Source organism: Herpailurus yagouaroundi, unplaced genomic scaffold (assembly GCF_014898765.1).
Source record: "Herpailurus yagouaroundi ecotype Mexico unplaced genomic scaffold, PumYag 255, whole genome shotgun sequence".
In the NCBI taxonomy this organism is placed as follows: domain Eukaryota; kingdom Metazoa; phylum Chordata; class Mammalia; order Carnivora; family Felidae; genus Herpailurus; species Herpailurus yagouaroundi.
In genome coordinates, this window is record NW_024412472.1 from 223,250 (window position 1) to 251,237 (window position 27,988).

Here is a 27,988-nt window from a genome sequence, read left to right on the forward strand (position 1 = left end):
TTTCTTTCTTTCTTTCTTTCTTTCTTTCTTTCTTTCTTTCTTTCTTTCTTCCTTCCTTCCTTCCTTTCTTTCTCTCTCTCTCTTCTTTCTTCCTGCCTTTCTTTCTTTCTTCCTTCCTTCCTTCCTTCCTTCCTTCCTTCCTTCCTCCCTCTTTCTTTCTTTCTTTCTTTCTGCCTTTCTTTCTTTCTTTCTTTCTTTCTTTCTCTCTCTCTCTCTCTCCCTCCCTCCCTCCCTTTTCTTTCTCTCTTTCTTTCTTGTTTAATATTTATTTATTTTGAGAGAGAGAGAGGGAGAGAGACAGAGAGAGGAGGGGGAGGGGCAGACAGAGGGAGACACAGAATCCAAAGCAGGCTCCAGGCTCTGAGCTGTTAGCACAGAGCCCAATGTGGGGCTCGAACTCATGAACTGTAAGATCATGACCTGAGCCAAAGTCAGACACTTAACCGACTGAGCCACCCAGGTATCCCTCTTCCTCTTTCTATGCAGGTTAAATTCCTAAATTCCTTCTTTGACATCATGCAAGTGAGCAATACCTCTCTTTTTTTTTTCTTTTTATGTTTGTTTATTTATATTGAGAAAGAAAGATAGAGAGTGAGCAGGGGAGGGGCAGAGAGAGAGGGAGAATCCTAAGCAGGCTCTGCACCATCAGCTTGGAGCCTGACATGGGGCTTGATCCCTTGAACCACAAGATCATGCCCTGAGCCAAAACCAAGAATCCGACGCTCAACTGACTGAACCACCCAGCTTTCCCAAGCCATACCATTCTCTTTTTTTTTTTAATGTTTATTTATTTTTGAGAGAGAGAGAGAGAGAGAGAGAGAGAGACCGTGAGTTGGGGAGGGGCAGAGAGCGAGGGAGACAGACTCTCAAGCAGACTCCAGGCTCTGAGCTGTCAGCACAGAGCCTGATGTGGGGCTCTAACCCACGAACTGTAAGATCATGACCTGAGCCGAAGTCGGATGACTAACCAACTGCACCACCCTTGTGCCCCCATACCATTCTTATGGCCATCATCTACCAACCTTCTGCTATGTCCTCTCAGTTGGTGAAGCCATCCAATTAGTATGACCAAACTCTGACCCTACTCATTATTCACAATTGCTCTTCCTGTGAAAAAAATGCCTTAAGTTCCACCATCCCACTTGTGACCACAACCTCTTATCCTTATGTTTCTGCCTCCTGCACAACTACATTCTCCTTCTCCACCTCCTTGATTTTATAGAGATGTTTGATCCCTTAATTATCTCCCAGTCCTCCATGCCCTCAAAGCCATTCTTTCCTTACCCTAGGTGAACATTAAGATTGATCACCTGAACAACTTACTTAACAATACTTTTATTTCTCTGTTCCCTCTAATTTCTACTTAATCTAGCTATAAAAAAAGAAAATAAAAAGAAAAGAAATACAAAACCAATGTTAGGTCAGAAAAAGAGTGAGAACTTTAGAATCAGTCATGTCTGAATTCCAATCCTAGCTAGGCCACTTACTAACTCTGTATATTTGAGAAATTTAGCCTCTCTGAGTTTTGTGAGTGGTGTATGTGTGTGTACATGCATGTGTGTATGCAAAAAAGGAATGCATATTGTATTGATGGCTGTTCAATAAAAATACAGAAATCACTCCAGATATAACAAGTAGAGGAGGATTTAAAGCAAAGAATCTGTTACAAAGTTGTAAGGGAGGGGGGCAGCTGGCTGGCTTGGTCAGTAGAACATGTGACTCTTGACCTTAGGGTCATGAGTTGAAGCCCCACATCGGGTGCTGAGCTTACTTAACAACAACAACAACAACAACAACAACAACAACAACAACAACAACATAATGGAGATCTGCAGAAGCATAAAAAGGAAAACAGAGTTATTCAGAGACCAGGAAACTACCATTCACCTTGGTTTAGAGGGGGAAAAGGGAGAAAAGTTATTGCCCAAGAACCAAGGAGCTGGAATGTACACATCTACTTGAGTGGATCAAGGAGCTGGAGCCTACAAATCTGCACTAGCTGCTGATGCGCCTGGAGTTTGCACTGCTGATGCTACTGGAATCACCTCTGCTTTTGCTGGGCAGGAACCACTGCTGCTGATGTTGCCAGAGGCACCTCTCCCTTCCCCCTACTCTTCTCATGCTACAAAGGCATCTGAGAAATGTGGCTTTCAGATTTCCAGCCCGGTTAGTACAGGGGAGGCTACAGAAGAGTGGGTGTGGGGATGAGTACCAATAGGCAACATCTGCCACATATATTCATCATATATGAGTTGGGTGATAAAACCTAACTCAAATTAGTATTAATTAAGCACAAAGGAAATTTACTGACTTATGGGACTTTAGGCAGAGGTAAATATAAGTATTAAATTGATGTTGTCAGGCATCTGTCTCACTCCACCCCTTAGCTCTGCCTTGAGTTGGCTTTGTTCTCAGGCAGGCTCATCCTTCCCTGTGGCAAGATGTCTACCAGGTTTGCCTTCTATGCACACCTCTTGCCCAACAGTTGCAGGAAACTGCTCATATTCCATCATGTACCCATTTCTGAATTGATCACTTTGACCTGACTCTAGGTTAGAGATCCAGCACTGACATGGATATGGGACTGAGATGATTCCCGTCTGAACCACAAAGAGTGGGGTGGGGATGGATCTTCAGAGAAAACTGATGTGCTGTTACCAATAAGAAGGGGGTGGGTGCTGTGCAGATAACAACAATGGCAACAACATGTTCACGACAGGGTAATACTCACCTTATAAGGTTTTTCTTGTTCTCATCCAAACGTATTGCTTCCTCAGATAAAGATTTTGACAATATTGATATCACCAGGTGCAAAATCCCTCAACCTCTTGCCTGCTCCACTTTATTAATTACCCTACCTATACCCTTGTCTTCATTTCTATCCATTCAGCCCATAAAGTTAAGGTGTCTAATTCTTCTCCATGAACTCTTGATCTTACCTCCTCTTATTGCCTCCAGGATCTCCCTCCATCTCTCATCATCTTTTTCTTTCCTTTTTTGTAAAGTTTACTTTGAGAGAGAGAGAGAGAGAGAGAGAGAGAGAGAGAGAGAGAGAGAGAAAGTTGGGGAGGGACAGAGAGAGAGGGAGAGAGAGAGAATCCCAAACAGGCTCTGTCAGCGCAGAGCCTGATCAGGGGCTCAAACTCACCAACTGTGAGATCATGACCTGAGCAAAAGTAGGATGCTTAAATGACTGAGCCACCCAGGTGCCCCTCATCATCTTTTTTATTTTCAAATTCATCTTCTCCACTGGTATCTTTTTGTAATTTATACCCATGTTCAAGTCTCTACCATCTTAAAAAGACAAAACCAGAATCTTTAACTTCACATATCACTTTTCACCTGTCTATTCCTTCTTCCAAATTTCTCAAAAGGGGGGGGGGGGGGTCTGCACTTATTCTACTTCCTTATTTTCATTTGTTCAATGTTCTTGCATTGTGGCTTCTGCCCTCATTTTCTGCTGACACAGATCATATCATGAGGATCCAGGCCTTCAATGTTGCCAAATTCAAAGGATACTTTTTTATTGGAAATCTTTGCTGCATTCAATGCTGTTGACCACTTCTTCCTCCTTGAAAGTCTTTCCTCCCTTGGATTTCTTCCATGACATTACTCTTTGCTGATTGTTCTCTTACTGTGTCTTCTCAGTTTTCTTCTTAGCTTTCTTTTCCTCTGCTGGCTCCCCAAATGCTGGTGGTACTCCTAGACTTCACCTCAGTCCTTTTCTCTTCTCACCCTATATCCTCTTCCCAGGAATATACTAAAATAGTTCTGTTCAAGAAGGGCATTAAGCAAGTCCTTGCTAGGCCTAGCATTGACTTATGAATGCCACTCCATATAATATTTGGAAATATTTTACTCCTTATAGATTTTTCAAATCATAACAACCACCCAGAAGAGGGTTTATTGAATAAACTACAAGAAAAATTGCAATATCAAAGCAATACTTATATACAGTGGTATAAACGGCTGCCTTTGCATCATTAAGTGTCTTTGCTGCTAATAGAGATGAAGGATCTATTCTTCCATATAGGTGACACAGGTGCCAACTGCCTGGTAATGTTAAATGGCTGGTTTATTAATCAAAAAAGCGTAAAGCCAGTATTCTTGGTATGTGACTTTGGATAGATTTGCTTTTTTTTTTTTAAGTTTATTTATTTATTAATTTTGAGAGAGAGAGAGAGAGAGAGAGGGAGGGAGAGAGGTGTGTGTGTGTAAGCAGGGAAGGGGCAGAGAAAGAGGGAGAGAAAATCCCAAGCACGCTCTGCGCTGTTCGTGTGGAGCCCGATGCAGGATTCAAACTCACAAACTGTGAGATCGTCACCTAAGCTGAAACCAAGAGTTGAGTGCTTAACCAACTGAGCCATCCAGGTGCCCCTGGATAGACTTGCTTCTAAATAAAGTTTTTTCCTAATAGTTTCAAAGTAATAACTTTAAAAGATTGCTGCCTCAGAGGGACCTACATTGGTCAGAACCACACACTGAGCATCTGAGGCAGTTCATAGGCTATTGATTGCTCTGAGGCCATGGAGAGCATTAGAAATGGAGAAGAGATACAATAGAGAAAGGATGGGTGAAGGACACAGTTTGACTCCCCATTATTCAGGAAGCTTTGCAGACTCACGAAGGGATCAGGGATTCAAGAAGACTGTGTGTAGGTCAAACTGCACTATGTGTGAACTGTACAATTTCCCTTTTTACATCTTAGGTAATTAGACTCCTTTCCCCACCTTCCCCACCCTGTACTGTGTGCCTCTGGTTATCTGAAGAGATTTCCCTGAATACTGCAGTCATCCTACTCAATGGGATTGGGAAGACAAGTATTCTGATTTGTAAATGGGTGATATTTCTGGATTTTTTCATTTGCTCCAGCAGAAATCCAGAAGTCATCTCTTTATTCATACTTCCATAGCCAATCAATCAAATGATCACTATTTTTGTGAATTCTACCTACTGAATTTTTGTTAAACCTATGCAACTTTCGACATCCCTACTCCCACCACTATAATTATTTGCTACCTAGACTACATCAATTGCCTCCTAACTGGTCCCCACACTGCCAATTTTGCCCTCCTCCTATCTATTCTCCACTTAGCAGCTGAAGTGATCTTCTAAAATACAAGGGGGAACATTCTACTCCCCTGCCTCAAACCCTCGGATGATTATTTATTCCCCTTAAAATAATGTCCAGAATGCTTAGCCTAACATACAAGGCCCTTTTTGATTTGGTACCTATCCACCTTTCTAGCTCATCTAATAAGATGAGAATACTTCTCCATTCTCACATCCATATTGGCCTTCTTGTACTTCTCCTTGGCCTTGGAGTGATTTCCTCTTCTTCTGGATGACCTCCATCTCCTTTACCCCTTCGCCTCTCATAAGTGCCACTGCCTTATAAAAGCCTTCCCAAACCTCTCAGGCCAAATTTAGTCTGCTCCTAGCATCCTGTCCATCTCCTTCAAGATAGTCATGACATTTCTAACCACATGTTAATGTCTCTTTCCCCTGTTATTCAAGCTTTATGAATGTGGGGACAATGCCATGTATTCTTGTTTCTTTACATGTTCCTAGCACCAAGGACAGTGCCTCACAATTACTTGTTGAAAGAAAGAATGAATGAATGAGGAGGACACCCTTCCTCTCTTGGATAATTCTTACTCATCTTTCAAGAACCAAGGTCAGATATTATATCTTCAGATTGGGTTACAGTAAAATCTGATTCATCTTTGGATCCTTAGGTTGTAGGTTGGGACCTGGTACATGGTTCATATATCATAAATGTTTGTCAAATCATAATAAACTCTTGGCCAGGAATTAATAATTATTGAAACTGAATGATGGGTATATGAGGGTTCGTTATACTGTTAAGTCTCCTTTTGTATATATTTGAAATTTTCCATAGTAAACAAATTTAAAACATTCATATTCACCTCAAGTCAAGTGAAAGTGTAGTCAAGGATGATCTTGAGGCTTCTGGCTTGGACAATCAAGTAGATGGTGGTGCCATTCACTGGGAAGGGCGAAGCAGAACTGTATCCAGGCTACTGTGTATGTGTGTGTCTGTGTATGCGTGTGTTGGGGAGAGTTCTTTTTCACCACAGTGAAACTTCTTAGAAGGCCAATAAAAGGATGAGGTAATGAATTTAGATTTGGACATCTTTAGTTTGAAGTACCTTGAGGGCTTCTCCAGTCAGTTGTTCAATGGTTAGCATTTCCAATAAATTGAAACCTCTGCCTTAGAAGAATGAACCAGGCGAAGATTTCTGGATGGTAACATTCCCCCTCATATCCTTGATGGCCTCCTGGCCGCTGAGAACTATCCCACCATCCAATGAGTAGTCTGTGCAGCATGGAGCCCCTCCGTACCTTCCTTCCCTCTTTTCACCCACATTCTCCCTTTTTCCTTCCCTCTCATGAATTTCTACCAGGGAGTGATTTATTCCAGACATTCTAAAGCCCTTGGGTGTAGCAGCTTTACCTTCAGCAGCAGGGGTAGAGTGTTAAGAGACATCTGGGTTTCAGTCTGATTTCACCACTTACTTGTGACTGCAGGCAAGTCGCTTTACCTTTCTTAATCTCAGCATCTGTCTCTGAAAAATAAGGATAATAGTGGCGACCTCACAGGGCTGGTGTGAGGATGCATGCCTGTAAAAGGTTTAAACACAGAGCCTGGCACAGTGTAAGCGATCAATAAATACGATCTATTATTATTATTATTATTGTTACCAACCCTGTGTCCTCATTGCCTCTCCACCAGGACGTCAGGGACTGTTGCCGCAAGAGTGGAGCAGGCTGTCTCCTCGGGGCCCCTCCCCGCGCCGCCGCGGCCCGGCCACCGCCACAGCCGCTCCCGCTCCAGCCTCGTCGGTGCGGCGCGCGCGGGAGTGCGGGCCCTGGGGCCTGCGGGGCGCGCTCGGTGAGTCCGGCGCCTCGCCACAGAGGGCGGTGCCGGGCTAGACAGAGGTCTGTGGAGGCAGGGGCAGAGCTCTGGGACCCGGGGACCCGGGCGCAGGGCTGGCGGCTGACCAGGGCGGCTGGGCCGCGGGGCGCCCTGAGATCCGAGCGTCCCGCAGGGTGCGGCCCTCGGCTAAGCTGCGGCAAGTGTCGCCCGCGACGGGCTCGCGCGCCCGTTGCCGCGCGCGGCCCAAGATGGCGCCCCTCCGTCCAACCCACCCCCCCCGCCCCGCGCGCGCCTCCGCCGCTCGGGGCGCGGCCCCGCGGCCCGCGCGCTCCAGGGCGGGGGATGTTGTGATGGAGAAGCCGCCGCGGAGCCGGAGCCCCGCAGCCTGAGCCACCTCCGCCACCTGGGCCTGGGGCCTCCCCGCGCAGGTAGGAGCTGCCCCTGCCCGGTCCCAGCCCCGGAGGCCGGATCCCGACCTCCCCAGCGGCCGGCGGACCCCGCAGCCCCTTCCCCACGCGGCCTGGGTCTCCCCCGGCCAGGCCCCATCCTTGCGGGCGGTCCTCCCGCCGCGCACATTCCGACCATCCCCCTTTCTCCCCCTTGTAGGCTCCACCTCGGTCCTCACAATGCCCCCTCCCCGACCTTTACCTGGTGCCCCTCCGGGCTGGAGAGGGGCGAGTATGGGGGACCCGAAACGAGAGCAGGTGGGGGATGGGGGTTGGGGGAGGGGAGGTCAAGGGCTGGGAATGGGACGTGGGGTGAGGTGGACAGAACCCTGGCGGATTTCTCCAGGGTCCCAGGCCTGGAATCTGTCAAGCCGCATTCTGTTGCCCTCGGCGACTAAGGGGTGTGCCTTGGGGCCGGCCGGCTGTGTCCCCAGCTCGGCGAGGAGGCCTAGCACTCGCTGAAGCTCTCGTCCAGGGCAGCTTTCCCACCGCCAATTCGGAGGTTATTCGGAACGTATTTTGCAACTGCCTGTGCATTTCTTGCATTCCCAGCCCCTCGAGACTAGTCCCAGCTCTCTCTACTCTTTCAAAGCCGAAACCTTGCCTACACTTGCTGTCTTCATTTCCTCACTTCCATTCATTCTTAAAACCTCTTCATTTGGTCTCTGTCGCGGACACCCACTGAAACTGCTGGATCCAAGGTCACCGGAGACCTCCAGGTGGCCAACTCCGAAGGACACTTTTCTGTTATCCCCCTTTACCTTTCAGTAGTATTCAGTGGTGTGTGGTAACTGTCCTGGAAGCTTTTTTCTCTTGTCCAGCATTGTCTGCTCCTTCGTGGTCTCATTTGTTACCTCCTCCCGCGGCCCCCCCCCCCTCCCCTTTAGATGTTGGTAAAGCTTTTAGTTCTGTCTTGAGCTATCTTCTCTCATTATGTACTTTCTCCTTGGGTATTTTATTCACTACCAAGCCTTCACATTTCATATGTATATTCTGATGATTCTCAGATGTTTATATCTGGCCCAGACCTCTTTTCTGAACTCCAGATCCAGCTGCCATCATGACATCCTCATTGAAGTTCAACAGAAATTCCAGACCTACAGATCCGAAGCTGAATTATCTTCCCTGTGTTCCCTCTCTACCCTTCTTCCAAACCTGTTCTCCCTTCAGCTTTCAGAAATGGCTACTTTCCAGTCAGTTATCCAAGCTGGAATACTGGGCAACATTCTAGATTAACCTCTCTCACCCTCTGTATCCGTCACCCTCTGTATCTAATGTCACCAAATTCTGTCACATCCACTACCTAATTTTCAGATATTTTCCATTCATTTCACTCTGTTCTCACTGATACTGAATTTAATCTAGGCCAAAACTCTTTTTTTCCCTTCATTGCTCTAATAGCATACCCTCTTGCCTACCTCCCCTTAAATACTCTGAACACAGTGTGATCCTTTAAAATGGCATCTATCTGATCAGTTATTCATTCAACAAATATACTTTGAGCACATTTTATATATCTGGTACTGTGTTAGGCACTGAAGATATAATTATGAGCAAAATAGACTGGGATCTTGTCCCCACAGAGCTGATAATCCAGGAGGGAATCAGAGAAGAGTAAAATCACAAGTGTAATAAATACTGTGAAGGAAAGGTGGATGGTGCCTTGAGAATACATAAAAGCACAAGCTAAACTGGTCTGGGAGATAGAGAGAGGGCCAAGGAAGGCTTCTCTGAGAACATGACATTTGAACTAAGATGTAAAGGATGAGTATCAGTTAGTTAGGCTGAGTGAGGGTTAGCAGAAGGAGGTTCCAGGCAGCAAGGAAAAATCACATGCAAACACCTTGTGAAAGGAGAGAGCATCATGTCTTCGAGGAATCAAAAGAAGGCCAGTGACTCTGGAGAGCAGAGTGCTGATACTGGAGAGGAAGGCAGAGGCCACACTGAGCAGGACAATTTAGGTCTTGTTAATAATTATGATCTTAAGGTCTTTGTCCTTGGTACAGATTGTGATGGTAGTGGATGTGGAGAGTAGATGAAATCCAGAAATTTTCCTCAGAGAGAAAATTATCAGTATCTGGGGATGAATGGAATGTGGGGAGTGAGGGAGAAGTTAGTGTCAAGGATGGTACCCCTGCTGCACAACCGGAAGGGTGGTTATATCACTCCATGAGCCAGGATCCTAAAGGAAGACTAGTTAAGGTGTGGGAGAGAGAAGCTTAAGCAGGCATGTTTGTCTGAGAGGCCTTTGAGACATCAGATGGAGATGTTGAGTAGGAAGTTGAATGTACATGTTGTGGAGCTCAGATGAAGGATCTGAAATGGAGATGTAAATTTGGAAATGAGCAGTGTATAGGTGGCATCTGAAGCTATGGGCATGAATAAATACATTGAATATTTGGTGAGAAAGAGTAAAGGGCATAAGAACAAGCCATGAGAAACCCTAGTGTGTGACAGTTGGTAAAGGAAGATGAGCCAGCATAGGGGGCTAAGGAGCCACAGGACAGGAACTAGAGTGTAGGAAGAAAACCAGGAGATGTAGTGTGGGGAAGCCATGGAGGAGAGCCATGGATGAAGGTTGGATGAGGGGCAGGGTGTTGAGTGGTGTTGAGAGTACAACCAAGAGGTTGTGTGGGTTGGATTAGATGACACAGGGTCCTGTTGACCTTGGCAGGTGTTACCAAGGTGTGCTGGGAATGCAGGCAGGGTTGGAGACGGCTGAGCAGTGAGTGTAAGGTGAGGAAATGGCAACAGTGAGTAAAGACAGCTCTTTCAAGAAGTTTGCTTAAGCTGGGGAGAGAGAGCAGCTAGTGGTGCTGGAGGAGCATCTGTCAAGAAACATTCTGTTTTAAAGTTGGGAGATAGTGGATCCCATTGAGAAGGAGAGGTTGATTATATAGAAGAAAAAATGGATAAACAGTGGTAGAAAATTCCTGGAAAGGCATGAAAGGAAGGAGCCAAGTAACAGATGAAGCAGTTGGTCTTAGGAAGAAGGAGAAAGGGGTAGGTGCTGAAGTCAGCAAATTTGTGTTTCTGGACATTCTCCAACTGCTGGCTTCCATTTCCTCTGTGAAGGAGGAGTGGGAGGTCTTCCGCTGGCAGGGAGGGGTGGTACAGGGGGTGGTCCAAGGAGAGTTGTGTTTTTGTCTCAACTTAAAGGTCCCTTCCTTGGGGCGCCTGGGTGGCTAAGTCAGTTAAGCATTTGACTCTTGATCTCAGCTCAGGTCTTGATTTCAGGGTCGAGTTCAAGCCCTGCATTGGGTTCCATGCTGGGTGTGAAGTTTACTTAAAAAAAAAAAAAAAGTCCCTTCACCAAGTTGGTCTTTGCCGATGTCTAGACTGGAATAAGCCTCAGACTCCTGTAGTGCCCTGTTCCTCCCCCATCACAATACGCCATCATTTATTCAACAAATAGGGAATGCTTATTGGTGCCAGGGACTGTTCTAGACACTGGCACTACACTGCTAGATTGTGTACATCACTGGGGAGAAACCATTTCTTTATAATTCATCACTCTTCCCCATGCCTACTACAGTGCCTCACAAATAGTAAGCTGGCAGGCTAGAGGACTCTTGACCTTGAATAGGACTCACCCCTACCCCTGTGGTCTGATATCAGCTCCTTCAGGCTTAGTGGCCACTCTTTTAGCTCCTTGCCTTGAGCCAGAATCCATGTGGATCTTTCCATCCTTTGAGAGGGATCAGGGACTCCCAAGGAGATGGGAGAAGCTGGCATGTGCCCCTTCTTAAAGATACTAGTCATCCTTTGACCTCAAAAAGTTAGGTGATGGTACCACACAGTGTCTTGAACCAGGTGCTCAGGCTTCAGTATTTGTTGGCAACAGAGCTGCCTCATTTCTCCCCCAGTACTTTCTGCCCTGGTGACCGGAGGGACAGGGATGCCCTGGAGTCGAGCTGGCTCTTCACCGTCTCAGCCTCACAGTATATGTGCCCATCCCAGATCACACCTCCAAGTGCTAAGGAGATTGGTCCCATCCTGACCTCTTAGAAACCTGGAACCATATACTGCTGCTTCAGAGAAGGGCTCATCATCTCCATCATCCTCTGAGTTTGCCAGAGTCATGGGGTCTTCTACATCCTGGAACTCATGGAGATCCGACTATTGAACAGACTCAAGCCAGGATGTTGGTTTATGCTAACTCCATCCCTCCCTTTTTCCCTAGATCTCGGTCCTTGCTGCTCTGGGATTCCTGCCTTCATCATTCTCCAGCACCTTACCTAACACTCCTATTGCCCATCCCCAGCCCACAGGACCACACAAACCTGTCTCAATGTCTGTTGCCACTAGTTCTGGGCCTCCTAATTCCTTTCTTCCCATATCTGTCTCCTCCATCTTTCCCTTCCATCCACACCAAGGGCCCACTCTGTCATAGACGCACAGCACACACTCCTTGGTAATGGGAAGTTGAATAAGACTTCACTGGGGCACTGGGTGTTGTGAGACAGAGGAGGGAACAGTCTCCTGAGCATGAGGAGAGAGGACTGAACCAGAAAGGCTCACTGCTTAGGGGCCTTGACTGCTGAGCCAACTTTTGAAACATGAGCAGAGATTCTCACATGGGGATGTAGGATTCCAAGCTGGGGGAGCACTATAAACAAAGAGCCAGAGTTGTGAGGGTACGACCAATTCCGGAATCTGCCATACTTTGTGAGGGTGGAGTGTAAGGTGTGAAAGAAGGAGGAAAGGGGGAGGAGGTCTGAGAGGTCATAGGGATTGGCTCAGGTAGGCTCTTGGTGTCCTGCTAATGAGCACAGACTTTATCCTGAAGGCAGCAGTGAGCCATCTAAGTTTTCCAACTGAGGAGTGACACAATCTGGTTTCCATTTTTGGAAGATTACTGTGGTTCTAGGTAGCGGCAGAGCCATTTATTTTTCTCATTTATACCAGTGACCGTGAGTTTGCTTATTGCCCAAGTGGAGCCACACCAAGCAGCCAGCAGTTACATGTGAGGCAGATACACAGACAACATGTTTTCATCTATGCCACAGACATATACACAGCATTGTCCTAGGGGCAGAGGAGCTGGGCAGGATGGAAGGGTGGACTATGGCTCCTGCCTCAGGACCGCGCACTGCGCCTGAGAGACAGCAGAATGTTGCTCAGGCAGCCAAAAGCACCTCACCAGCAGCCTTGGCTCAGGGCTCAGAGCTGCACTGAGGTGCAGAGAGACCCGGGGCCAGAGGTTCTGGGGGAAAGAACTCCCCAGTGGGGCCAGGGGGAGAGAGAACTCTCAGGTGAGAAATCAGGGAGAAAGAGCCATACAGTAGGAGTCAGAGAGAGAGGTGTGTGTTGAGGGGCAGTAAGTGAGGGAGAGCTGTGCTGGGGGGAAGGGTCAAGTAGGAAGAGAGGACTCCAAGAGAGGGTATCAGGGAGGGGGAAGGGTGACACAGTAGGAGCTAAGAGGGCCAGGATGAGAGAGAATTGGGTAGTAGTTGGTCAGGGAGAATGACCTGTGAGGTGGTGGCAGGGAGGCTCCAGGGAGTAAGTGCTTTATAGTGGGGGGGTCAGTGAAGGAGAGCAGCAGAGCAATGGAAGGTCAGGGAGATGCGGAGGGGAGGGTGAGGCCTTGATGGTGGGATTGTTGGGCTATGTGGCTGGAAGGATAGGTAGGCAGAGAAGGTGGTCCACAAAGGGCTTGTAAGGAGATGGGGTCCAAGGGGATAGGAAGTGGGTGCTGTCACTGTGGAACAGGAGATCCCCTCACCTGAAGGGCAGATGGGGTTTAGTTGGGGCACTGTTGAGACACAGTAACATGGCCAAAGTGTGCTTTCTGAAACTGGGAGAGGAGATGATAAATTGGGGCCTTTAGGAGATGGGAGGGTGCAGTTATACATTCATTCAACAAATATTTATTGAATTCTTATTCTGTGCCAAGAGTGTGTTAAGCTCTGAAAAAAAAAAAAAGACAAAATCCTCCACCATGGAACTGAAATTATAGTCATGAGGAGACAATCATAAAACAGATAATAATAATAATAATGTTGATTAATAGCTTGACAGTCTAGGTACCAGGGAAGGCTTGGGTGTAGCTGAGAGAGGGATTGGTGGCGGGATTCAGTTTTAAAAGGGTATCAGGGAAAGTGCCACTGAGAAGGTGACAGTTGGATCAAGACCTGAAGGGCTGAAGAGTATAGGTCAAAAGCCCCTGCAATGATCCAGGCATTGGGCATTATAGGAGCTGGCAGATGGAGTAATGCCCATGGTGAGACACTTTATAGAAACAGTCATCAAAATGTAGCTTCAACTGGCCAAAGGAGCCATGGGTTGGAACTGAAGGTCCTTCCTCTGTGACCTTCCTTCCTAGGTCCATGCCCTTGAGGGATGGCTCTGCAGCTCATTCTCTCCTATTCTTACAGCCCCTAGTAGGGGTGGGCTTCAGGGCTGGTTGAGCCCAGTGATTTAACAACAATGGGAACACAGCCTGGGGAGCTCACAGTAGGGGGCTGTGGATAGCAACGTGGCAGGAGGAAGGGAGCAGTTAGTGTCCAGTGTCCAGAACACATGAGCCAGTCCCACGCCAGCTGGGTCCCTGGCACAGTAAGCACCGGTCGGATAAGCTGGGGGTGGGGATGCACAGAGAGCCATTGTGTGGAGGCTCTGGTGTTGGGAGCGAGGGCAGAGCAGGGTCTGGCTGTACTGTCCCAGAAAGCTCAGGGCTGGGGATTTGGGGCCGGAGTGGACTGTGGGGCCTGGCCCCAGCCTTTGGTGGAGATAGATAGGGTTGAGCAGGTGATGGTGAAGGGGGACAGCAGTTGGGCCTAGTTGTTGTCATGGGAAAATAGCTCACAGGACATGGAGTGGTGGGTGCTGGCCTGTTGTGTGTAAGGGAGATGAGGAGGTGCAGAGCACAGCCCTGGGCAGAAGCAAGGGTGCTGCTATCCAGACCTGGAGGCTGAACATGGTCTCCTCTCCCCACCCCGCAGGATCTGCCAAGGCCATGTCTGTTCCATCGTCACTGAGCCAGTCGGCCATTAATGCCAACAGCCACGGAGGCCCCGCCCTGAGCCTACCCCTGCCCCTGCACGCTGCCCACAACCAGCTGCTCAACTCCAAGTTGCAGGCCACGGCTGTGGGACCCAAGGACCTGCGCAGTGCCATGGGGGAGGGTGGTGGGCCTGAGCCAGGCCCTGCCAACGCCAAGTGGCTAAAAGAGGGCCAGAACCAGCTCCGGCGGGCTGCCACGGCCCATCGTGACCAGAACCGCAACGTGACCTTGACCCTGGCAGAGGAGGCCAGTCAGGAGCCTGAGATGGCACCCTTGGGCCCCAAAGGCCTGATGCACCTGTACTCAGAGCTGGAGCTCTCCGCCCACAATGCAGCCAACAGAGGGCTCCGAGGATCTGGTCTGATCATCAGCACCCAAGAGCAGGGGCCAGATGAAGGAGAGGAGAAGGCAGCAGGGGAGGCCGAGGAGGATGATGAGGAAGAGGATGAGGAGGAGGAGGAGGAGGACTTGTCTTCTCCCCAAGGGCTGCCCGAGCCCCCGGAGAGTGCGGAGATGCCCCCCAGACCCCAGGCCCTTGCCGACGGTCCCCGAGAGCACAGCAAGAGTGCCAGCCTCCTGTTTGGCATGCGGAACAGTGCAGCCAGTGATGAGGACTCAAGCTGGGCTACCTTATCCCAGGGCAGCCCCTCCTATGGCTCCCCGGAGGACACAGGTACCTTAATGGAGCTTAACTTGGGGAATATGGGAGGGCAATAGAGGCCAGGGCCAGCCTGGGCATGAATCACAGAGCACATGTCCTCAGTCCTCAGCAGACCATATCCAGCCAGGTTTTCCTGAATGAAACCATTCCTGCATTCAGAGTGCTTGCACAAGTTGATAGATCCTCCCGTCATGCAAACCCTGATGGATGGTAAACTAGGTGTGTTTATGGAGTACTTACCAGGTACTGCCCTGTGCTCAGCATTATCATATTTAGTCTTCACAGTAATGTTGTGAGGTAGAGACTGTTATGATGCCTGTACTACAGATGACAAAAAAAGGAGGCCTGGAGAGGTTAAGTAGCTTTCCTAAAGTCACAGACAGTCTGGAATCACTGTAGAACCGAGTCTAGACCTGAGCTCTTGACCCTGCATACCCTGCCACTGATGCACACAGCACGATGAACCAGGTGCGCTTGAAACAGGTTTTAACAGGCCGGGTCTGGAGGCAGCAGCAGCACCTCCCCACAGAGGTCTATTTGGAAAGACTGAGGTCGGGGATTATGTGCAGAGACCCCTCTGGGCATTGCAAGGGTACCATTTTGTATCCTTTCTATCAGGAATGGAATATTGACTAAAAGTTAGGAAGTAAAGGAAGAATAAACATATTCTTCTTTGTAGGGTGGGTGGGGGGAGAAAATAGATATTAGGACTCCAAAGATTGATCATTAAATGTGTTCTATTTAAATAAATTGAGTCTCCATATTTGCTCATGTCACATAGAGATGCAGACAGGGCTGAGGAACAAAGGACAGAGATAACGGGCTGTAGCTACTATCCTGGACTTCTGTGGGCTGGGGTGTAAGTAAAGATCAGGAAAGACTCTTGTGTGTGCCTGGCAGCAGGCACCATACCAGGCCCCAAATGGTAGAGCCTTTGCAGGGGGACATGCAGTTCATGGAGGTGAGCAAAGGGCAGTACACCATCCCCTTTCAAAAAACTTGTTACAGACGTTTTCAAACATCTACAGAAGTCGAGAGAATAGAATAATGAGCCCAATTTACCCATGACCCAGTTTCAACAATTATCAACACATGACTAATCTTGGTGCATCTATACCCCCACCTCCTCCTGGGCCCTAGCCTAGGCTATTTTGAAGCAAACACTCAAGCCCAAAAGTGTTTACCCATGCATTTCCAAAAAACAAAACTCTTAAAAAGATCTACAACATTATTGTCATGAACACAAAATTTTAACAATAATTCCTTAATATTATCAAATATCCAGTTAATGTTTATAATTTCCCAGTTGTTTAATTATGACCCCCAACTCAGCTATTTAAAAAAGTTTTGATTGTTTGAATCAATAACCAAAGAGTCCCAGACCTTTCAGCGGTGGATGTGTATCTTAAATTTTCTTTTGGATCTGTCTATTGTTGTTTCATTCCTCTGTCTGTCCTCTATTTTTGCTTGCAGGTTGTTGTTGTTGTTGTTGTTGTTGCTGTCATTTTAAATTGGAGACACTGTGTTTTTTGTCCTGGATTTTCCATGGTCTGGATTTGCAGACGCTCTCGCTGTGGCAGTGTTGAACAGGTTTCTCTTCCCCTAGATTTCCTGTAGATTTGGGAGTGAGTTCCAGAGCCTTGATCAGACTCAGATTTGAGAGGTTTTTTGTGTTTTGCTTTTGCAAGAACATTTCATAGGTGGTATTGAGTACTTCTATCAAAGACAAAGTCTGATTGCCTCTCTTTTTGTGATGTTAGTGGCCTTCGATGGTCATTGCTTGGGTCCCCTTTAAAGGGAGCAGCTGCTACTCCACTCTAGCTTGTTATTTATAGGGTTGGTGGGGGGAAATGTAGTTGCAGTGGAGCCAGTTCATGCAACTTTTCTAGGTAAATGGAAAACTGGACATTGATGTGAAATATTCCAGTTTCTTTTTTTTTTTAATTTTTATTTTAATGTTTATTTATTTTTGAGAGAGAGAGAGTGTGAGCAGGGAAGAGGCAGAGAGAGAGAGGCAGACACAGAATCTGAAGCAGGCTCCAGGCTCTGAGCTGTCAGCACAGATCCTGACGTGGGGCTCAAACTCCTGAGCTGTGAGATCATGACCTGAGCTGAAGTCAGATACTTAACCGACTGAGCCACCCAGGTGGCCCCCCCCAATTCTTTTTTTTTAAAAGCACCATGCAGGCCCCACCAAATCTGAGTCTTGTATCGGTCTATAGGCTGCTGGTTTGCAGCCCCTGCCCTAGCGGTGGGTATGAGTCAGAGGCCTGATTGCTCAGGGGCTGCTAGGATGGTCACTGCAGTAGCTGCCCTTGTGAGTCTTCTGGGAGAAGGAGGATAGAACTGCTGAAGGAGTGGGAAGGGTATGCTGGACACGGGCATCAACCTCAGTGAGAGAGAATGGTCAAGGATCAAGCTCTGGTGGAGACTGTGGAAGTTCAAAGTAGTGAGTGGTGTGGGGCCAGCCTAAGGAAGGGGCTGAGTCACTGCTTACTCTTTTGTAATTGTGGTACTATGACCATGAAGGCCACAGAGGAACTCTGGACTCCTGAAGGAATGGAGTAGAATTGAACAAAACTATTTTCTCCTTCCCATCTTAGGATCTCCACAAAGTTGTTGATTGAATGCGTAAGTGCATGAATAAATGAATGAATGAATGGTAAACGGATGAGCAAAAGAACTTTATTGCCTGTGTTGGGTTCATACTCGGCACCAGGCCTTGTCCTAGATGCTGAGAATACATTCTAACAAGGGACCTGCCCTTATGGTACTCACAGTCTAGTGGGGGAGACAAAGATAAGCAGGCAGTTCTGACCAGCATGGTGAGCACTGGGATGGGAGAGATGCAGGAGGGGCACTCAGCCCTGCCTATGTGCATGGTGGGGGGAAAGGGGTGGGTCAGTTTTGAGAAGTGACCTTTACATGGATGCCTGAAGGAGGAGTGGGTCATAGCCAGGTGAAGATTGAGGGAGGGAGGCTGGACTTGGAAAGGATGAGGGGCTTGCCAAGCAGGGAGAGAGAGAGACAAGGAGGGAGCGGGGGTGATCAGAGATAAGGCTGAGGGGCAGAGGCTGGGGGCTCATAACAGCACCCAAACCCTAGAAGTTTAGGTTCTATCCTGAGGGCAAGAGAAAACAATTAGGAATATTAAAGTGGAGAGTAGTTTAGCATTTTGGAACAATCAATTTTGGGTTGTAGTGTGCAGCCCAGATTGGTGGAGATGAGGTTGGAGGAGGGAGCCCACCTGTGAGGCTGTTGCAGTGATCTGGGTAAGAATTCTAGGTAGTAGCTTGGACTACTGTAGTGACATGGGAGTGGAGAAGAGGAGAGAACATTATGCGATTCATTGACTTCTGAGTAAATGGCCACTCCTGGTTTCACCATGAAGGTGTACATGGATGAATGAATGAACGAACACAAACCTTTGAATTCGTGCGTGAGTGCCTGAATGAGTCGATGCAGGAGTGAAGATTCCTGAAAACAATGTGTGCATGTGGCAGCAAAGGCCTGAGTGGGGCTGTGCTTGGAGGGAGATGTGCCAGGCTCCAGAAGGGCCTCCCAGATGGTCAAAGGGGGGAGAGCGGCCCCTCCAGGACAGATCGGAAGGATGAAGCTCTTTGAAGCAGGAAGGTACAGGCTACCAGGGATGGCAGATGGATTGGTATGTGTGACTCAGTCAGAAGATGGTGAATTGGTCTCCAGATTCAAAAGGTGTATGACCCTTCATGAAGAAGGGTGTGGCTGTGTAAGGTATGGTTGCCCTGGGTGTTGGTGTTCCTGAAAGGTTTGATAGGAGAACCCTGAAGATGATGGAGGGCTCCTGGGGAAGAGCAGGCATTCTAATTCCCTGGGGCCTCAGGAGAAGGGAGGGTGGAGGGAGAAGAGGTGGTAATGGCTACCTAGAAGGCTGGACAGGCAAGAAGAGCCCCTCCTCTGTGAACCCACCTCACTTGGAAGCTGAGGGTGGTGAGATATCTTGCTCAAATAAATGACTCTCACATTAGGTGTGCATCCACCTTGGGTATCCGCGCCTGCTCCCAGTCTCTCTGTGCCTGGTTGCCCAGCAGCCTGGGTCTGGGGACTGCCTGTATCCTCATTGCTGCCTCTTGGACCAGTCAGGATTCCTGGTTTCCTTGGTAACGGGAAGCACGTCAGCAGTCTGGGCACTCCCAGCCATCCTGGTGCTGCGGTTGCCGAGGAGACGCTGCAGCCTAGCTGGGCCCTGGCAGGTGAGGGGGGCTGTGATGGGAAGCCCCAAGCCCAACCTCAAGCTTGCTAGGGCCCAGCCCTTAAGGCCCACTTTTGGCCTCAAACTGCCGGGCAGGTTCTGGGCCCGGGAGGGAGCTCTGGGAGCCCTGAAGCCACACCCTTTTTGTTCTGAGAGCTACAGGCTTTGCAGGGCCCCAGGTGGCTGGGGTATTCCTGAGGGGTTGAGCTTCCTGGTGTCCCCAAGACTAGGTTTAACTGTGGTGCTGTGGCGACTGCTGCTGCTGCTGCGGGGTGGGATGGAGATTCAGGATTGGGGGAGGGGAGCCAGGATTAGAAAGAAGAGATGTAAGCAGGATGGGCTGGGGTCTTATGAGGACCCTCCATCCCCACCCCAAGGAGGTCCCCTCCTGTGGTGGTCCTGGCCCCTCCTTGGCGAGCACCAGGCGGGGGAGGATCTTGCCTGGCAGGCGCTCTGCCCTGGTGAGAAGGGGGTGGGATGAGCTTTTCTCTGCAGCCCAGCACCAGGCTGTGAGCCCAGCTGGCTGGGCTGGAGGGGCTGTGAGGAGGGAGGGTGGAGGCAGGAGGGGCTGGGAACCAGCGCCATGTTCTCCCAGGACTTTTTCCTGGCCATCATCCTGCAGGACAGTAGTCCAGGTGAGGGGTGGCATGGGTCTGGGCATGATGTGGGGTGGGGCTGGGTGGGAGGAGAGGCAGAGGAGGGCATAAGCTGGGCCACAGAGCTGGAGTGGTGTGGCTCTGCTAGGGGACGAAGAGTGTATGTCACAGGTATGTGTGCATGTGCATGAAATATTTGCTTGCGTCTGTGTGTGGTAAAGGGTCTGGGTGTGAGTGTCTGTGGTATCTGCACACATGTGGCAGAGGTTGAGTGTGCACTCACTATTTGTGTGGTACCCACACATGTTGGGGGTTGTTGTGGGTGTGGTCTCTGCGCACATGTGGTGGGAGCTGATATATATAACTGTGTGTGTGCACACCTCTGTGTATGGTGTCGGCATTAGTGTATGGCTGGAGTTGGTGTGTGTATGTATGTTTTTGCCCTTGCACATGTGGGTGCCCCTGACTTTGATACCTGCCGTCTATATTGGCATTTTCTATGTGTGCACACCCTTGTGTTTCTGTGTTTCTATGGCTGCACAGGTGTGTAGTAGGGCTTGTATGTGTTGTGTGCCTGAGTGCACATGTGTGTGCAGGAGCTGATATGTGTGTGCACCTGAGATATGGGTATGTATGATAGGAGGTCAGTTGGGGTCACCCAACCTCCCTCCTTCTCTCTGCCTTCCTCCTTCCCTCTATGTAGCCACATTAGCTAGGCGCAGGGTCCAGGGGGAGACCTGAGTCATGTCCCCTGCGGGTGGTCCCCCATGTTGTTATTCCAGACTGCAGGCTCTAGGAGGAAGCAGGAACCTTGTGCTGGAGCCCTCCCCCCATCCCTCCCTCTGTACAGTGGAGTGTCAGTGAGGGGACTGGGCATAAGTACCCACTGCTTGTTGGGTGGGCACACCCTCATCAGCACCCCCCCACCCGGCAGATTCCTTCTGGAACCCCAACGCCTTCGAGACGGATTCCGACCTGCCGGCTGGATGGATGAGGGTCCAGGATACCTCAGGGACCTACTACTGGCACATCCCAACAGGGACCACCCAGTGGGAGCCCCCGGGCCGGGCCTCTCCTTCACAGGGGAACAGCCCCCAAGAGGAGTCTCAGGTGAGCTCACAGGTTTTTTGTCCAGGGATGGAGTGGTGGTGCTGCTGGGGCAAGATGAGCCACCCATTCATTGCTCCCATCCCTCTTCCTAGCTCACTTGGACAGGCTTTGCCCATGGAGAAGGCTTTGAGGATGGAGAATTTTGGAAGGTGAGGGGACCTGCTTTATAATGGGGGAACTGGAGAGGGGGCATCATTTTGGTCCTGACTCCTCTCACCCCTTCCCAAGGATGAACCCAGTGAGGAGGCCCCTATGGATTTGGGGCTGAAGGACCCTGAGGAGGGGACATTGTCCTTCCCAGCTCAGAGCCTCAGGTGAGTGGGAAGGCATAACACAGTGGGCTAGCTGGGGGATGGATCTCTCTGGGAGAGGCCTTGGGACAGTTCCCTGTTTGGTGATCCATACTAAGTGTTACCATCTTCCTCCAGCCCAGAGCCATTACCCCAAGAGGAGGAGAAGCTGCCTCCACGGAATGCCAACCCAGGGATCAAGGTTCGTTCAAGGCCAATGCCCATTCCTCGGGCTGGAGCTCCTGTGTGTGTGGGAGACCCCCTCATGTCATGTTCTGGGAGTATATCTGGTCTCAGTAAGCTTTCCAGGTCCTGAGTTAGGAGCTCCTCCAGTCTTAGCACAGACCCCTGTGTCTGGACCAGAGGCATGTCAGTGTTTAACTCAACCAGCCCAGTGGCTTGGCGGGGGTGGGGTGGGGGGTCCATCCAGGCTTGGCTCAGATGCTTCCTTGTACTAGCAGCGGTCTCCTCTGAGACCAGCACCCCTCCCACCAACCATATCCTGTTTGGGGAGCTCAACATACCCTCCCAGATGCCATGTTCTGAGTCAGGAACTCCTCTGCTCTCAGCAGGAGAGTGTCCCATGTTGGGGGTCCTCCAGTTCTAGCTCAGACCCTCTACCTCCCACCCCCTCTTCTGTGTCTGGCAGTGTTTCGCCGTGCGCTCCCTAGGCTGGGTGGAGATGACCGAGGAGGAGCTGGCCCCTGGACGCAGCAGTGTGGCAGTCAACAACTGCATCCGTCAGCTTTCCTACCACAAAAACAATCTGCACGACCCCATGTCTGGGGGCTGGGGGGAGGTGAGGGCTGAACTGGCAGGTGTGGTACAGTGGAGAAGGGAAGGGAGCTGTGAGGGAGAGGAGAGCTGGGCTGCCTGAGCAACGGCGGGGTGATGGAGGTGTCAGCCCCCCAAGTGACAGCCCTGTGACATGGGTGTGTGATCCCAGGTTGGGGCCTTGGGAGATGGTTTCTAACAGTGACTGGATGTTAAAAGGAGTCACATAAGAGATGACAGATGTGACCTCCACTAGAGTGAGGCTTGCACGGTGGGTGGTCCAACGCCAAGGTTGGGGGTGCCCTGAGCTGGAGGTGGCAGAGATCAGCACCTCCCCAGCTGGGGCTCCACTGAGTGCTTGCTCTCTGGGCCCACAGGGAAAGGACCTACTGCTACAGCTGGAGGACGAGACACTAAAGCTGGTGGAGCCACAGACTCAGGCCCTGCTGCATGCCCAGCCCATTGTCAGCATTCGCGTGTGGGGCGTCGGGCGGGACAGTGGAAGGTGGGAGCTGGGCCTGGGATCCTAGGGCGGGGACTCATCCGATATCAGTCAGAGTGGGGGCTCTCCTCCCTAACTTTATTCTTTGCCTCTCTTGTGCTGCCGGACCCAGAGAGAGGTACTTATGCCTAATTTACCTTCCCGTTCCTCCTCCCACACCTGGACCAGACGCCTCAAAGCACCTGAGGTCCCCTATTCTGCCCTGCCCCTTCCTGCCCGCTGTGCTCGCCCATTTTCCCCTTCTCAGCATGCTTGCCTGTCTACCCATCAGCCAGAAGGCAGCACCCACAGGACAGCATCCTGAGGCTGGAAGCCCTGAGGAGCTGCGATGGACAGGGAGGGTGTGGGTTTGTAGGGATGATGCCTCGCACTGGATGGCACTGGGAGACACTGAGGTGCCCCTCCCCCAACAGGGACTTTGCCTACGTAGCTCGTGATAAACTGACCCAGATGCTCAAGTGCCACGTGTTTCGCTGTGAGGCACCTGCCAAGAACATCGCCACCAGCCTGCATGAGATCTGCTCTAAGGCACGGCCCCCTCCACTCCTTGGACTAGCTGCCACCTTTGCTCTACAAGGATGTGGGTGGGGTCACTGAGTTGGGGTGGGGGGGCTCCAGGGCAACGAAGCCCTAATGGATTCTCCCTCGCTCCTCCCCTCCGCTTCTCCCTTCCTCAGATCATGGCCGAACGGCGTAATGCCCGCTGCTTGGTAAATGGACTCTCCCTGGACCACTCTAAACTTGTGGACGTCCCTTTCCAAGGTCAGTGACACAACTCTTCCAGATCCAGCTCATCTGTGTTAGCAAAGGTGCGGTGACTCACGAAAAGGCATGTGCTATTACATGGACATGATAAAAAATGGGCACATGGAGACTGAATTCTTTGGAGCAAATAAGTGAAGGGACTCTGGTTAAAGGCAGATGGGGAAGGGGTAGAGGTGAGGACTTGGCTGGGTGCATGTCCAGCTTATGCCCTCATGGTGGGGACTGGGGGGTGAGCAAGACCTGCCACCACAGTTGATCCTCCTTTTCTTTTCCACAGTGGAATTCCCAGCACCCAAGAATGAGTTGGTACAAAAGTTCCAAGTCTATTACCTGGGGAACGTGCCTGTTGCTAAACCTGTTGGTATGTGTGTTCTTTACCTAGGGACCACCAACACTGATCCCAAAGCAATGCTCCCACCTTCTGCCTCCCAATACCTCTTTTATCAGACCTTCCTCATGCTTGATGTCACCTTGCCCTTTAAAGGTACACCTCCTGTACCTCTGTCCCATCTGCACTCTGTGTCCTGCCTATAGCAGCAATTGGCATGCCTTTATGGAGTGTGAACCAATGAACTAGGCAAGGGAGACCAACTCTTGCATCCCGTGGAAAAACTTTGATTGGGTTGGGAGGTAGGTCTTAGATGACTGGAAACACCAAGTAGCAGCTGGGAGCTGGGTTTGGTATTACAGCACTATGAGCTGTGAGCACCTAGAGAGGAAGCAGTGAGCATAATTGTGAGATGCTTTATTGTTTGTGAAGTATTTCTATATATGTCATTTAAATTTTATTTTTATTTTTTTAATGTTTATTTTTTTGAGAGAGAGACACACAGAGTGCGAGTGGGGGAGAAGCAGAGAGCAAGGGAGACACAGAATCTGCAGTAAGCTCCGGCTCTGAGCTGTCAGCACAGAGCCCGCTGCGGGGCTTGAACTCGTGAACTATGAGATCATGACCTGAGCCTAAGTCGGATGCTTAACCGACTGAGCCACCCAGGTGCCCCTTTGTCATTTAAATTTTGATGATCTTATGAAGTTGGGATTTTGGTTATACCCATTTTGTAGATAAGGGGACTGAGAGTAGAAATCTGGTTCTCACTTATATTTCCAGTGCTTTCACAGTACCTGTTATTTATTTGTTCATTTGGCTAACAAATACATATAAAGCCTACCATGTGCTAGGTCCTGGGAGAACAATGGCCACAGCTTTCATGGAGGTTACAGCAGAAAAAAAAAAGGAATTAATCAAATAATCATATTAATAATAAATGTGTAATTACAAATGAACATTCATTGAAAGAAAGTAGCAAGGTGCTATAAAACTTGTAACAGAGGAACTTCATTTTGTTTAGAATGTCAAAAAAGACTTTCTTGAGAAAGTGACATTTGAACTAAGACCAAAAAATGAATAGGAGCTAATGTGGCAAAATGGGATAGAGATGAGAATAAAGCAGGGGAAGATCATTCCAGGCAGAATGAACAGTGTAGGGGAGGACCCATAGTGGAAGGCATTTTGGTACTTCAAAGGCATTGAGAGAAGATGATTGGTGCCAGATGACGCTGGGAGCTGGGTAGCAGTCAGACACTGTGGGACCCCATAGGCCATGTTAATGATTTATCTTCATCCTAAGAACGGCAAGGAGCTATAGAAGAGTTTTCAGGAGGCACTTGGCATAATCAGATTAGAATGTTGTAAAAGCTTGCTTTGGCTATGCCATGGAGAAAGATGTTTAGCAGGTGGAAGTGGGCGTGAAGAACTCAGTTGGGAGGGTCTTGGGAGTAGTCATGGCTGGTAAGAAGAGTATTGTGGACTGTGGTGGAGCTGAAGAAGAGTGTGCAGATTCAAGAGATGTTTAGACAATTAAAATCAAATATCTTGGTGATTGACTGAAGGTGGGACGAGGGACAGAGGCATTCAGGCTGACTCCTGACTTCCTGGCTTTGGGAACTAACTGGATGGTGATGTCATTCTCTAAAGGTAGCAGACTTTGGAAGAGGCCAGTTTTGGTATAGAGATTGGAGTTCAGTTTTGGACATGCCAATTTTGATGTGCCTTGGGGAAGCTGAGTGGCAAACTCAGGTTGGCAGCTGAATTGACAGAGGAGAGGTCTGGGTTGCAGATTCAAATGTGGCATTATTGGGTTATAGAGGTAATCAAAGCCATGAGTGTAGAGAAGACTGACCCCCGAAAGTAGGCAACCCACAGTGAAAAGAGAAATGAGGCTAGGCTTAGCTTTTAGGTCCTCCAGCATTTAATGGACAGTGCAGGAGGATGAAATTGACAAGGATAGTGAGAGCAGCAGGAGAGAGGCCAGAGGAAAAAAAGAGACTGCTTCAAGATGTGGTCAGGTGTCACATCAAAAGATACTTAGGAAGAACTCAAAAGTGTTTGGTGAATGGATAAACAAATCAAAGAATGAATGAGATTTGCCTCAAATGACATGGCCAGGAGATGGTAGACCTAGGACTCAAACCTGGTCATCTTCAATGCTCTGCTCTTCCCCTCAAACAATGCTGACTTTAATGACCAGCATCTTATATCCAATGAAGAAACCCTTCTTGGAAAGGATGGGGATTGAGGTGGGGTTTGAAAGAAGGCCTGGATTTGCAGCGGGGAATTGGTATTCCAGTTAGGTTGAATGGTACTGCCACAGACATGGAGCTGGAGGTGAGAAAATCATGTTCAGGGAGCAGGAAGGAAGCTTGGCTGACCTCTTCACCTTTGCTTTCGTTTCTTTTTGCCTTTCACCCTCAACTTTCAAACCCTCATTGCCTCTTTTGGTTACTACCCCTACTCTCTTGTCTTTCTGCCACCTTACATAGGTTCTCATAATGATGAAGCAAGCATCTGCAATCCTTGACGCTCCTCTGCTGCCTGTCACCTTGATGGGTCTGCTCTGTTGAGTCCCTAACCTCACTTCTTGCTTTGTCTTATGCTCCCTTTGTAACCTCTAGGAGTTTAGCATTGGCCCCTCCTAAAGCTGCAATATTCACTCAATCATTCATTTATTCAATGAATAAGTATTGAATGCCTGATTTGTGCCAGACACTATTCTAGGTTCTTGGTATACATGAATGAACAAAACTGACAGACTACTGCCTTCAGGTAGCTGACATTCTAGCCAGGAGAGAGAGGCAATAACAAAATTACATACTATGTTGGAAGGCAACAATTGATCTGGAAAAAAAAATGCACAGTAGGATAAGGGGTATTGGGAATGCAGGGCTGGGGTTCAGGGTGTAGGTTTCACTCCTGAGTTGTTACCAAATATGGCAGACTTTCTAGGGCACTTGCTCCACTACTTTCCCCCCCCTCCACGCTGATCCTCCCCCTCCTCTGAGGCCAGGCCCCATCCCCACAGCCCCATGAGCTTGTTAAGCTGTTTGACTTCGATATCTTGTCCACACTCATGGTCTTCAGGAGTTTCCGTTGAGTGGTATAAATGTCGAAAACACCACAGCCCTTGGCAGTCGGATCTGACCCACTCAGGACTGCCTGTGTTGTCACCGTTCTGTGGGCTTCTAGGTTCCTCGGTTATGCCAGTTTGGATGCATTTGCCCATGTTGCCTTCAGGGTGACTTGCTCGTACATCTGGAATTTCTTCAGTATATAAGCCTTGTGCTAGGGTTGGGGACATGGGGATGAATTAAACTTGGCTTCTGTTCTTGAGATGGTCACAGCCCAGTGTGGAGAAAGGTTTTCTAGCAGTTACCAGATGTGCTAAGAGTTGTTCCGGCAACATCCTCTCTCTTCCTTGCAGCAGGGAAGGCTTCTGGGCGGGACTTGGATGAACCCCAAAGGATGAGTATCGGGAGTTTCTCAGTCAAGAGGGAAAGGGTACTCCAAACCGAAGCTTTTCCACAGTTGCAGCCTGTGTCCCTCGAGGGCATCCTCTTCTCTTACTCTGCATTCCCCATCTGCCTAGTAGGGCATTTGCCAGGACTAGATGTTAATAAATGCTACATAAATCATTTGAAGCTCTGGGAGCAGTAAAATATGAGGCTTGACAGCTCAGATGAGGCCAGTTTTTGGAGGACCTGCATGCTTGGGAGAGGAGTTTGGCCTTGATCCAGTCAGAGGTAAGATGAGCAAGGCCAAGATGAGGGAGGACTTTCGAGGAAGACATTTGTCCTCTTCCTTGTCCTCTGCCCAAAGAGGGTCCATGTAGTCTGCTCCTTTGGGAGCCCAGAGGCACTGAGAGGGGCAAGAGGGCCCAGGAGTGGCCCACAGGGCTGCATGCCTCCACATAGGCACTGCTTATTCTAACCTTTTAGCTGCGAAGGTAAAGACCAGTAGATCACACTGCCTGTTCATGAGTAGTGCAGGGACCAGCACCCATGCAGCACCATGCTATGCGCTTCTCCTGCCATGGTTTTCTGCTGAGTGCAGGCAAAAGTGGGATGCAGGAGTGAAGTGTTGAATAACAGTTTGAGATGGAGGAAACCACTGTGTTACAGAGGAAGTTGATTGATCTAAAAAACCAGGAATCTTGCATTACTTCCTTTGAGCACATTATAGAAATTACTGAATCCAACTAAGATTTGACATTCCTTCTAGTTCTGAAAACTAGGAATATAAAGAAGGGAACTTTAAGCATCAGTTTCCTTATCTGTAAAATGGCAATAAAAGAACCAATTGGGAGATTGTCATAGGTGTAAATGCAATTGTGCACTATAATGATGTAGCATGGTGGGACACAAAAGTCAAC

The 27,988-nt window shown here is 49.1% G+C and overlaps 1 protein-coding gene and 1 long non-coding RNA gene across 9 annotated transcripts in view; one reads left to right on the forward strand and one right to left on the reverse strand.

Annotated features, from left to right (window-relative positions):
* LOC121021213 (uncharacterized) overlaps positions 1-7,145 on the reverse strand; it is a 17,738-nt gene extending 10,593 nt beyond the window's left edge. Inside the window, exons 1-2 of the long non-coding RNA XR_005786452.1 lie at positions 6,731-7,145; positions 6,479-6,590 (exon numbers count right to left, since the gene is read on the reverse strand). This is a non-coding gene — a long non-coding RNA (uncharacterized LOC121021213). The remainder of the gene's footprint in view (positions 1-6,478; positions 6,591-6,730) is intronic.
* Positions 6,896-27,988, forward strand: part of APBB1 (amyloid beta precursor protein binding family B member 1) — a 22,590-nt gene continuing 1,497 nt past the window's right edge. Inside the window, exons 1-14 of one of the 8 annotated variants that reach the window (XM_040461443.1) lie at positions 7,198-7,329; positions 14,292-15,026; positions 19,133-19,246; positions 20,776-20,951; positions 21,044-21,100; positions 21,180-21,265; positions 21,380-21,443; positions 21,891-22,040; positions 22,393-22,520; positions 22,630-22,635; positions 22,931-23,045; positions 23,195-23,279; positions 23,560-23,643; positions 27,041-27,982. In XM_040461443.1, coding sequence (XP_040317377.1) covers positions 14,306-15,026; positions 19,133-19,246; positions 20,776-20,951; positions 21,044-21,100; positions 21,180-21,265; positions 21,380-21,443; positions 21,891-22,040; positions 22,393-22,520; positions 22,630-22,635; positions 22,931-23,045; positions 23,195-23,279; positions 23,560-23,643; positions 27,041-27,273 — 2,019 coding nt within the window. In that variant the 5' untranslated portion in view covers positions 7,198-7,329; positions 14,292-14,305 and the 3' untranslated portion in view covers positions 27,274-27,982. Of the gene's footprint in view, positions 6,917-7,197; positions 7,330-14,291; positions 15,027-19,132; positions 19,247-20,772; positions 20,952-21,043; positions 21,101-21,179; positions 21,266-21,379; positions 21,444-21,890; positions 22,041-22,392; positions 22,521-22,629; positions 22,636-22,930; positions 23,046-23,194; positions 23,280-23,559; positions 23,644-27,040; positions 27,983-27,988 lie in introns of those variants that run through there. The other 7 variants (XM_040461437.1, XM_040461436.1, XM_040461438.1 and 4 more) reach the window with 7 other exon arrangements.